General features: G+C 34.6%; 2 protein-coding genes and 1 non-coding gene across 3 annotated transcripts; 2 read left to right on the top strand and 1 right to left on the bottom strand.

The window, feature by feature from the left end:
- Nucleotides 1–6: 6 nt before the first annotated feature.
- TRNAQ-UUG lies at nt 7–78 on the top strand. The gene has a single exon. It is a non-coding gene; the product is annotated as a tRNA-Gln (tRNA).
- A 635-nt stretch (nt 79–713) lies between these two features.
- LOC116117188 (chaperone protein dnaJ 10) lies at nt 714–5,710 on the top strand. Its single transcript, XM_031403216.1, has 10 exons — nt 714–874; nt 1,197–1,256; nt 1,531–1,613; nt 1,910–2,063; nt 3,252–3,381; nt 4,175–4,333; nt 4,419–4,597; nt 4,832–4,912; nt 5,082–5,219; nt 5,595–5,710. Exons 1-10 carry the CDS (start codon nt 788–790, stop codon nt 5,673–5,675), a joined length of 1,152 nt encoding a protein of 383 aa, XP_031259076.1. The 5' UTR covers nt 714–787; the 3' UTR covers nt 5,676–5,710.
- A 327-nt stretch (nt 5,711–6,037) lies between these two features.
- On the bottom strand, nt 6,038–9,477 carry LOC116117187 (F-box protein SKP2B-like). The gene is made up of 4 exons (XM_031403215.1): nt 9,141–9,477; nt 7,660–8,008; nt 7,434–7,575; nt 6,038–6,688 (listed from the first exon to the last, which is right to left on the bottom strand). The coding sequence occupies exons 1-4, from the start codon at nt 9,395–9,397 to the stop codon at nt 6,309–6,311; spliced, it is 1,128 nt and encodes a 375-aa protein (XP_031259075.1). The 5' UTR covers nt 9,398–9,477; the 3' UTR covers nt 6,038–6,308.
- Between the last annotated feature and the right edge of the window lie 1,302 nt (nt 9,478–10,779).

Raw genomic sequence — 10,779 nt, 5'->3', positions numbered from 1 at the left:
ACAACTGGTTCTATGGTGTAGTGGTTAGCACTCTGGACTTTGAATCCAGCGACCTGGGTTCGACTCCCGGTAGGACCTCTTTTTAAATATTGTTTTTAATCTAAAATTCTCCAGAAAACTAATCAAAATTCAAAATTACAAAGACTTGTTCACGAGGTCATGCACCTTCCAGATTTAGTTAACAAATAGCGACTGCTTTTTCATTGAGGAGCCCATTTTTGGTGATACATCCCACATGCACAACAATTATATTACTTCCCATTAACCCATGCTTCAAAATTTTATGCAACATCTCTTTATTCATTGCTTTTTAACAAACACTTACTTTTGGATGCATCAACCTTTTTTTTTTGTCTATTACAGAAAGAAGTCAGTGGGCTCCAAATCAAGCCCATCTGGGCCCCAGCCCATCCAAATTTTGGATCAGAAGGCCCACACCAGGCCCAAACTCAGCCCACCGACAGCACTGATAACTTGAAAAGCAATTCAAATAAAATTGGTCCTGTACTTGTATCATGTATGATAAGCGCCACCATTGTGACAGTTAAAAAACTGTTTTTCTCCCGCTAAAAAGCATTTTGGGGTATTTGTTTATTAGTGTGAAGAACTGGAAAGGCAAGTGAAGCTCGTGGGGCTGATAAAAATGGACATTTTCTCTCTCTCACGCACTTAAACTTTTATCTTATTCTCTCCCTTTTTATCTTTCACTTTTAAAGATTAAGATTTGTGAGTGCTCCTCACTAGAGAAGCTTCGTTGGGTTTGCTCATCATCACCACAAGATCAAGAATGGTGAAGGAAACTGAATATTATGATGTTCTTGGTGTGAGTCCATCGGCTTCCGAGGAGGAGATTCGCAAGGCTTATTATCTCAAGGTTTGATATATCTGTGTGTGATAAGAGATTGTATTTAACTGAATGGTATTTGAATTGGATTTTATTTTGTCGGCTGTCTTCTTGTAATTTTCTTAGTTCTATTAGTTTCTTTGGCTTTTTGGTGATCACTGGTTGTTGAATCTAGATGAGAATTTTGCTTGTTAAAGATCATGGGGCCTAATGTGTCAATGGGTTTTTAGGCTTTCTTTTGTTCTATTCTTTTTTTTTTTCTCTTTTGTTGAGCCCTTCTCATTGTGATATTGTATTTCTCTATTATATTAAAGTCCAAGAATATGATTGGGAAATGGCATTGTTGATGCAGGCAAGGCAAGTCCATCCAGATAAAAATCCAAATGATCCTCAGGCTGCTGAAAGATTTCAGGTAAGTTATCTGCTTCAAATTCTATTTTTACTTAATCCATCTTCTGATCCATTTTAAGATTATTATTTTTACTTTACATTGTTTTCTCCCATAAATCAAATGGAGCCTAACCAATTTTTGACATAAAAGATGCTGTTTATTATTTTGCCTTAACCAATGTTTCAACTCTATTATAAGCGTGCAAACATGTATATTCCTGATTAAATAATAATTTTATTTTATTACAGTTCTTGTTATCTTGTCTCTAGAATTAATTGACCCTTAATTTATGTAGGTACTTGGTGAAGCTTATCAAGTTTTGAGTGATCCAGTACAAAGAGATGCATATGACAGAAATGGAAAATACAGCATATCTAGGTATGATCTTCATATCTTATCCAGATTTTCAGGGGTGAGCTTATCTAGATTTTTATAATGTCTTGGATTCTGCTAAGTTGCTAGCCGGATTATGGCGTTGGAAGTGTATTCTATTGACTAGCCCAGTGCATCATTAAGTGTTCAAGAAGTTCAAAAAGAGGTTGTGGTTCCATAAATTTGTAGTAGAAGTAAAATATATATGGTAGATGCAAATGAAGATTCTGGATAAATAATGTCTGCACTGAAAACATTCGGATATGTTTCAACCCTGATAGTTGATGTCTTATTTATCTCAGAGATACCATGCTTGATCCCACAGCTGTCTTTGCTCTTCTCTTTGGAAGTGAATTGTTCGAGGATTACATCGGACATTTGGCTGTGGCATCTATGGCTTCTTCAGAGTTAGCTGGCGAAAGTGACAATCCTGCAAAACTACATGAAAAATTGAAGGCAAGTATGTTATAAAGAACAATTCATGATCATGTTCATAACTAAATATGAAGATCCTTTTTTCCTGATATGATTCAATTGATTCTTTGGTTTGGTAGATAGGTCACATATGAAATTTAATTGATTGCATTCACATATTTTAATAACTTGTCATCATCACTCTGATTCTAGCTTTATTTTTAAATCTTATTTTCTTAAAGTGGGCGAATTTTATTGTATGCCAAACCTGAAACAGTATAAAACATATTCATGTTTTACAGGATCTTAATTTATATTAATTGAGCATGCTAGCTAAATTTTTTGCTCTTTCACTTTTATCCATTTTCTATTGTTGATGTGGTGATCTGTAGTTTCTGAATCTCAAATTTTATATGAATAAACCTTTTGCTACAGCGCTTAATGCCCATTGGCTCTTTTCACTTTTGAGACTCCAAAAGCAGCCTTTCATGTGTGATCCCTACAGATGATCTGCTATCGCCCCTGATGCTTTTTAAATCTTACCTCAATGAGTATGCCCTAAATGGCTTTATTCTATGCCTAATTAGTTTTGGAATAGATCTTGTATACTTCCATATAGCCTTTTTCCTAAGTTATAGCGGTATGCAACAAATACATTGCAGGGCGTCCAGAGGGAAAGAGAAGAGAAGCTAGCAAGATTTCTTAAAGATTTTCTTAGTCAATATGTNAATTGATTGCATTCACATATTTTAATAACTTGTCATCATCACTCTGATTCTAGCTTTATTTTTAAATCTTATTTTCTTAAAGTGGGCGAATTTTATTGTATGCCAAACCTGAAACAGTATAAAACATATTCATGTTTTACAGGATCTTAATTTATATTAATTGAGCATGCTAGCTAAATTTTTTGCTCTTTCACTTTTATCCATTTTCTATTGTTGATGTGGTGATCTGTAGTTTCTGAATCTCAAATTTTATATGAATAAATCTTTTGCTACAGCGCTTAATGCCCATTGGCTCTTTTCTCTTTTGAGACTCCAAAAGCAGCCTTTCATGTGTGATCCCTACAGATGATCTGCTATCGCCCCTGATGCTTTTTAAATCTTACCTCAATGAGGATGCCCTAAATTGTTTTATTCTATGCCTAATTAGTTCTGGAATAGATCTTGTATACTTCCATATAGCCTTTTTCCTAAGTTATAGCGGTATGCAACAAATACATTGCAGGGTGTCCAGAGGGAAAGAGAAGAGAAGCTAGCAAGATTTCTTAAAGATTTTCTTAGTCAATATGTTCGAGGTGACAAAGATGGATTCTTATGGCGTGCAGAATCGGAAGCTAAACGGCTGACTGATGCTGGTAAATTAAGCTTCCTACTGGTTTTTCAGGTTCTGTTTTTCATTATAGATGGCACAAATGTTGACAAATACTAGATTTATTTTTTGCATATGTATTAATTGATTGGTTAGTGTTTTGCTTACAATTAAGTCATACAACCAGATAAAAATTGTACAAAACTCATGTAAATGATTACTCTCCTTTGTTTTTTGTTTGATTATATGATTCAATTGTAAGCATAGCATTGTTTTAATTGGTTAGTGCTCTTAAATTTTGTATACCAAAAACATACTGTTCTAAACATCTTACAAATAAATTGTACTAATTTTCTAGTTTTAAATGTAGGCATAAAGCTACTATTTATTTGCATTTTCTTGAATTAGTGAACTACACAGTAGAAAGTTTTGCTTATCACATTTATTTGGTTGTTCTAACAAGTTTAAGTGAAATATTACACGTACAAAGAAATTTATAAAGATTTCTAATACAAAGTGATGTAGCAGGAGATGAATGGAAGAGTGAATTTTATTTTTATTTACTCTTCCATTCATCTCCTGCCACATTACTTTGTACAAGAAATTATTGTAAATTTATTCTTACGTCTAGCATTATTGTAAGTGAAAAGAGTTATGTCAATTAAGGGCTAACTGTTTTATTACATAACTGCTTCACGAATCTTCTATGGTTTCCGTTTTCAAACTGTTTTGGGTAAAAGCAACAAGTCATTGAAGTGAAAGCTGAAATAAGGAATATCACTATCTATTCACAATGAATGATAATGGTGATTACTAATTTCTACTGCCTTGAGAAACAGCTTTTGGACTGGATATATTACACACTATTGGCTACATCTACTCAAGACAGGCAGCTCAAGAACTAGGAAAAAAGGCCATTTATCTCGGTGTCCCATTTATTGCCGAGTGGGTTCGCAATAAGGGACACTTCTGGAAGTCACAGATCACAGCTGCTAAAGGTATCATAATACCACCTTTCAAAAATAAATGTTTTCGCTCAGAATTTTCTTTGTACACTTGATCATGTTGAGATAAAAAGTCCAGGTGCTTGTCAATTACTGCAACTTCAAGAAGACATCCGAAAGCAATTCAAAATGGATGGCAGTGGCCCTGAAAATGATCTCGAATCACATATTCGCTTAAACAAAGAGACATTGATGAGCTCTGTGTGGAAGTTGAATGTAGTTGATATTGAAGTAACCCTTCTACATGTGTGCCAAATGGTAAGCTTCTGCTTCTTTCAGTTGACTTATTTGCTCATTATTTTTGAAAGTCTCTATAGAGTTGGCTCTCTGTTTTGAATACGTATCTGCTTTTCTAGAGTATTGTTATTAAGTAGTTGGGATTAAGGCTTAATAGAGTTCAGTAAAAAGTTAGGAAATAGCCCTTCTGCCTTTATGCTTGAGAAATTTTTGGCTTTAGAGCATCTCATGTCTTTAAATTAAATTTGTTTGCAGGTGCTAAAAGAAAACAATGCTAAGAAGGAGGAACTCAGAGCTCGAGCTCTGGCTTTGAAAATTCTAGGGAAGATATTTCAGGTACAAGATTTATCATGGTTTAATGAAGAATTTCATGATTATATTTCAGCTGAGCTTTTCCGTGTACCTATTAGAAATGAATGCTCGTGGCCTTAAAATGGGAAGTTGAGGATGATTATTATTTATGAATAAAAAATATGAACAAATACCTATTCTGTTTTCTAACCAGGAAAAGCAAACGGAGAATGCTGGAACATCAAAGAAGAAAAATGTTGCTGATACAGATGATGATGGAAATACTTCTGACAGCAGCAGCGAAGAAGAATCACCAAGAGCTCTTTCCTATCGAACTCCTCTACTCACTCAGGTACGGTAGAAAATTTTAAAGAAAATAATACATTCACTGAAAATAATACATCGAATTTATACACCGAATGACGTGATACAATCCTCATCGTTGATTAATTATAAATTAATAATTAATCAACGGTCAGCATTGTGTCACGTCATTCGTGCATGAATTCAGTGTACTACTTTCAGTGATTATAACATTATTCAAATTTTAAAGAATTTAACTTTTAATTTACGGTACCAATAAAATAAATAAATAAATAACACCGACAATCACAAACATACAAAAAGCACATAATGAAGCTTTACCAGAAGCTATCTTTCCAAGGAAGAACATTCATTTTCTTGGAGCTGAATGAATGGATTTTGAGCTCCATTTTCATGCTTGCAGGGTATTGGAAGACTCTTCAGATGCCTGTGCAATCCAGCATTTGATGTGGACGATGATGAAATCGTGTATAAAAGCAAATGACGCAGATGCAAATGGGTAGCATGAATTGTACCAGACGTTAATAGTTACAATGACTGCCATTTTCCTCCCATAAGAGAGTGAAAATGCACATGAGAAAACACATCTTGTTGAGTTGAAGATTTTGTTTAGAGCAGAGATTGGCACAAGCCATGAATTGTGTTGTATGATTGTGTATTTACAAAAGAACGCACCACTGGTACTGTATTATTTATTTTATAAACTTTTATTTCAAATTGAACATTCATTGTAGAAGTCAATATTTCAATAATAAATATAAATTATATTTTTTACCTCAATGTGAAAGTCAAGCTGTTATTCCCCTCAAGAGTAATACTGAAAGTGTTAACCTCTAGAGCCTGCCATTTTTTCCACAAACAAAATCAGATTTTCAACATAGATTGATATGATTTTGGAATATTTATACAGCCTGTAATTACATAAGGCATATATTTCCTCAACATTTAAACAACCACCATCCAACACATAGCTTTGAACACAAGAAGATAAAAATCAAAATAAAATAAAGCCACAGTCCTAATTTTAAACACAACCATATGTACGACACGGGGGCATTATACTCCCTCTTGGGGCCTCAAGCAAGGGAACTTGACATTCCTCAGCCTAAAGAGCGTATCAATGAGCTGGGTGAGGAATAGAGTTTGCTGTACGATGTGGATGTGGCTGGATGGCACAAGCACAATGCACAGATGTCAAATTCAAACACCCACTCATGACAAGGGAATGCCTCCAAGAGCAGGTATGGAGTGCAGGAAATGTATCACATAATGCTTGAACAGCTGAAGGGGTGAGCGCCGTGCACTGGCTGATATTCAGACTCTTAAGCCCTTCCTCATCATACCTACTTTTTTTCATGGGTTCCCACATCTCAGGTTTGTTCTTCACTCGGCTTTGGGCCAGCGAATACATTGCTCTGTCTGTGATGTTGCGACAATAGTACAAGCCAAGGGATATCAGATGCAGACACCGATTTGCCAACGCAATCACACTGTCATCTGAAATAAAACCAAGACACAGCAAATTAAATTCCAAATCAAAATTGCAACCATTGCCATCCACTATAGCTGGCACTAAAATACTACACTTCTGTATTAAATCAAAGGGTACATGGATAACCTCTCTCATCTACAACACTTTTGTTACGATGTGTGTATTGTCTAGGATATTGAAAGAACATAACATTTTACATTAAACCAGACATGAGACAATATGGTGCAACCTCTCCCTTGGAATCAAGAATGCAGAGGTCCAGGCCAGAGAAAAAATCAAAACATCATCTCGTGTAAACAGTAATGCTAGACTTACCGACCCAACTACCGACTTTGAAATACCGACTCATGTGAATTGAGTTGAATTTTGAGATTTGGGTAGTTGGGTCGGTATGTCAAAGTCGGTAAGTCTAGCATTACTGCTCGTGTAAATTGTCATCAAGCAATCACACTTATCCCAACAAAAAAGTTTGATGGCAGCTCAATTGAAACGCAGAAAATTATGCGTGCCTAAGGACAAAACTCAATGGAACAGAGGACCAAAATCAAGTGACTAGGTAGAAAAATGAAAGCTATTACCTTTCCAAAAGAAAGGAAACATACACAGATTGTTCAGTGATGTCTCCTTGCAAGGATACTAAAGTTCAGTCATATCTGATCATGAGATTTAACTACAACAACCTATTGAATACACATGATTAATACAAACAGTTTCTAAGAAACCAAATAATCACCTCCACACATAAAATACCTGTTATGTGAACGCAGCCACACAAGTCAAGGGATCTGAGATCTGGGCATCCATATGCTAAACTCATCACTCCTACATCCCCAACATTCTCACACCATCCAAGATTTAAAGACTGCAACTCACTACAGTTACGCCCAATAGCCTGCACATAATTAATGCATATTAACAGAGCCATTTCACATCTTAAGAGGCATATAGAACATTACAAGTAATAAATCCATAATACCTGCAATGCATAATCAGTTGCAGCTTTTACACATCCACAAAGATTTAAAATTTTTAGTTTCCGACAATACTCAGTGAGATATGCAAGAGCATGATCACTGAAAGCTGTACACCCACTGATGTTGAGTTTAATAAGATTAGGACAACCCAGAGCCAAGGCACACAAGGATCGATCACTAAGCTTGAAGCTTTTGCTAAGGTCCAGGTCCTGCAAATCATGACAAGAATTTGCAATAGCTTCAACTGCATTATCCTCAAGTTGTGGTTTATCTTGACGCAACACCAGAGTTTGCAGTTTTGTGAATTTTGGGGCAAGAGACAGAACCAAATTGTTCATGTTTTTCTTGCACCTGAAAGTAAAGATAGTGATGGCAAGTGATTAGTGAGTAGAATAATGAGGAATTTCTCAACAGAGGAAGCACAAACATAAAATATTTTGCTTCTTATTTAAACACATGCACATATATAATGGAAGCATACATAGAGACATGCACACAAATCATTTACATAAAAATTATAAACAAGTAACCAACGAGATAAAACAAAGAAACAAGACACAGCTAACAAACAAAACAAGACTTCACCTAGCCTACAGATAAAAAAAAATAAAAAAAAATAAAAAAAAAATTCTCAAGAATTCATAAAGATGTTGCAGCAAGATTCTGAAGAGAATCCAGCAGCACCTTAGATGAATGAGAGAATCCACTCAATCCATAAGCAATCAACCCGCTGCTGGGCCGCAAGCAAAAATTATTCATAACTTCAGTCAAGACCAAACTAATGTGTAGAGAAGCTATCCAAGCCCCCGTGAAAGTCACATAAACACTATGTTGCTAGACACCTGTCCAAGTAAATAAAACTAAAAGAGCAACAATTTTGGCCAGGCATAAAGAAACAACCATTAAAGGAATGTTAGCGTTAAACTCAAAATTAAGGTGAGCAGTGAAGTGAAGTGATAGAATACTACTCCAGAATTCGGCCTTCTGATTCCTCCCATTCAGAACTAAAAAACCCCAACACTGTTATGGGAGCTCTAACATCTTAGGACCACTTAAAGAATCCAAAAATGACAAACAATTATACATGGTCTTGAATGTTAACAAAACAGTTACATAGGCAGTGCCATTTTCACAGAAAGTGTATCCGCAAAGCAACTTCAATGAGAATCAAAAAGCACAAACCCAACTAATGGTTTTAGGTTCTCCCATTAAGTAAAGATCCATACTTTTTAAGTTGAAATCTATGTTACAGTGCCAGAACAGCATGTCCTGGAAATGGAAAAATAGTCCTGTAACACAAACAGATGAAGAATTGAAACAATCTCCAAAATAGTTTCTGAAAATTGGAGTTTATTATACATGATTATCAGTTCAGTTTCATTTCTTTTCATAAAAGACACAAACATTAAACCAAGAATAATCACAAAAATCTAAATAAAAACAAAATAAAAAAACCCTTGAACGAAGGTAAAAGGACATATACCAAGAGAGGGATAGATAGGTGAGGCCCAAACAAATGGCATCTCTCCATCCACTACAAACCCCAGAAGCCATGATGACCGTCCGATCATCAACAAGTGAAACGATCCTCAACAAGAGCTCCATGGGGATATCTTTCCACTCAGTGATGGCCAAACCTTTCATTTTCACAACCCCACTATTATTACCACCAACCATCATCAGCTTCTCAAAGCAAAAGTTCAGTTCTTCACTCCTCAAGTTTGTTGCTTCTCCAACCATCTTACCCCTTTCAAGACTTGACACGACACCAGCTTGTTCACCAGTTTATGTATTTGCGCTGACAAGAGAGAGAACATCGGATAAGTTCATTACAAATACCAAGACATCGACATCGAGTAGTATTAAAAAACTCCAGGTGTCAACAACATAAAGACTGTGCAGCGCCAGAAATGTATCGCATAGCATAGATGATAAAAAAACCACCCATATTATTTATTTAATATTATTTAAATGGAAAATAAAAAAATAAAAACTCAGAGATGATTAAAATTTTAAAACCACCAAAACAAATAAATTTCTACATTATTTTTTTTTTTTTAAAAAGAAAAAAAAAAAACCTTTTCCTGTGTGACTACAAAGACTATACCCATTTAATCAAATCAAAGAAAAATTAAAAATTAAACTGCTCAATTAAGTTCTATTTCGAAAAGAAACTGTAAAAGTCTCTTCTTTCTGTTTAATTGAACAGAAATGATCGATAAAACAAGCAGAAAGAGTTGAATTTCGTTCAATAAATTAAAAAAAAAAAAAACGATTCTAATCAAGAAGACAACAAATTTCTTATTTTTAAAAGTCAAAACTGAGAAACAAAAGAACTAAAACCAACAAAAAAAAACCACAACTCTATCAGCAAATATATATACATATATGTTGATCACTCAAATTAACCAAGCATTAAATTAAAACAAGATGATTGAAGCTCTGATCATACCTTCAAAAAAATTTTTGGGGAAAAGTGAAGAATATTGATGAAGCACAGGGAGAGAGAGAGAGACGTATAGAGAGAGCAGAATTAATTAGACAAAAGGAGGAGGGAAATAAAAGAAAAAAAAAAGGGAGGGAGAAACGTACGGGAAGAGGATTAGCGACGCGTATGATGCCACGTGTCAAATAGGGATGGTTGATGTGATGGGAAAAGGAGTACGTGGGACCCTGATGCATTTTCGTGCGCTAGATTTAATTGATGAGGATTATCGAAGATGCAGTCAGCACTAGCGACGAGAAGAGAAAACGCATTATAAAGAAGAGAATTTTAATATTTAATTTAATTTATCTTAAAAATTATTATTTTTGTAAAATTATAAAAAAAGAAAATAGAAAAAGAAAAAGAGTAGTGGATAGTGTGTAGATGCTAGAAGGTTCCTTTTGTGTAAAACCGAAACCGCTGCTAAAAGCAATCTTCAATAGTGACTTTATAGAGCTTGAGGATATTATTGTCATTTTCTTTGGGACAATAATTTATCATATTTTGATTTTAAAATTAAATTATTCTTCATTTTAAGGGATTACGGACTATGGAAATGAATTGTTATTCTTGATTCTAATTTATCATTTGACAATATAATAAATAATTAAATTCCTCATTTTAAATGATATGACAT

This window comes from Pistacia vera, unplaced genomic scaffold, assembly GCF_008641045.1.
Source record: "Pistacia vera cultivar Batoury unplaced genomic scaffold, PisVer_v2 Contig800, whole genome shotgun sequence".
Lineage (NCBI taxonomy): Eukaryota > Viridiplantae > Streptophyta > Magnoliopsida > Sapindales > Anacardiaceae > Pistacia > Pistacia vera.
The sequence above is the reverse complement of the archived record's forward strand: the minus strand, read 5'-3'. Positions and strand labels throughout refer to the sequence as shown.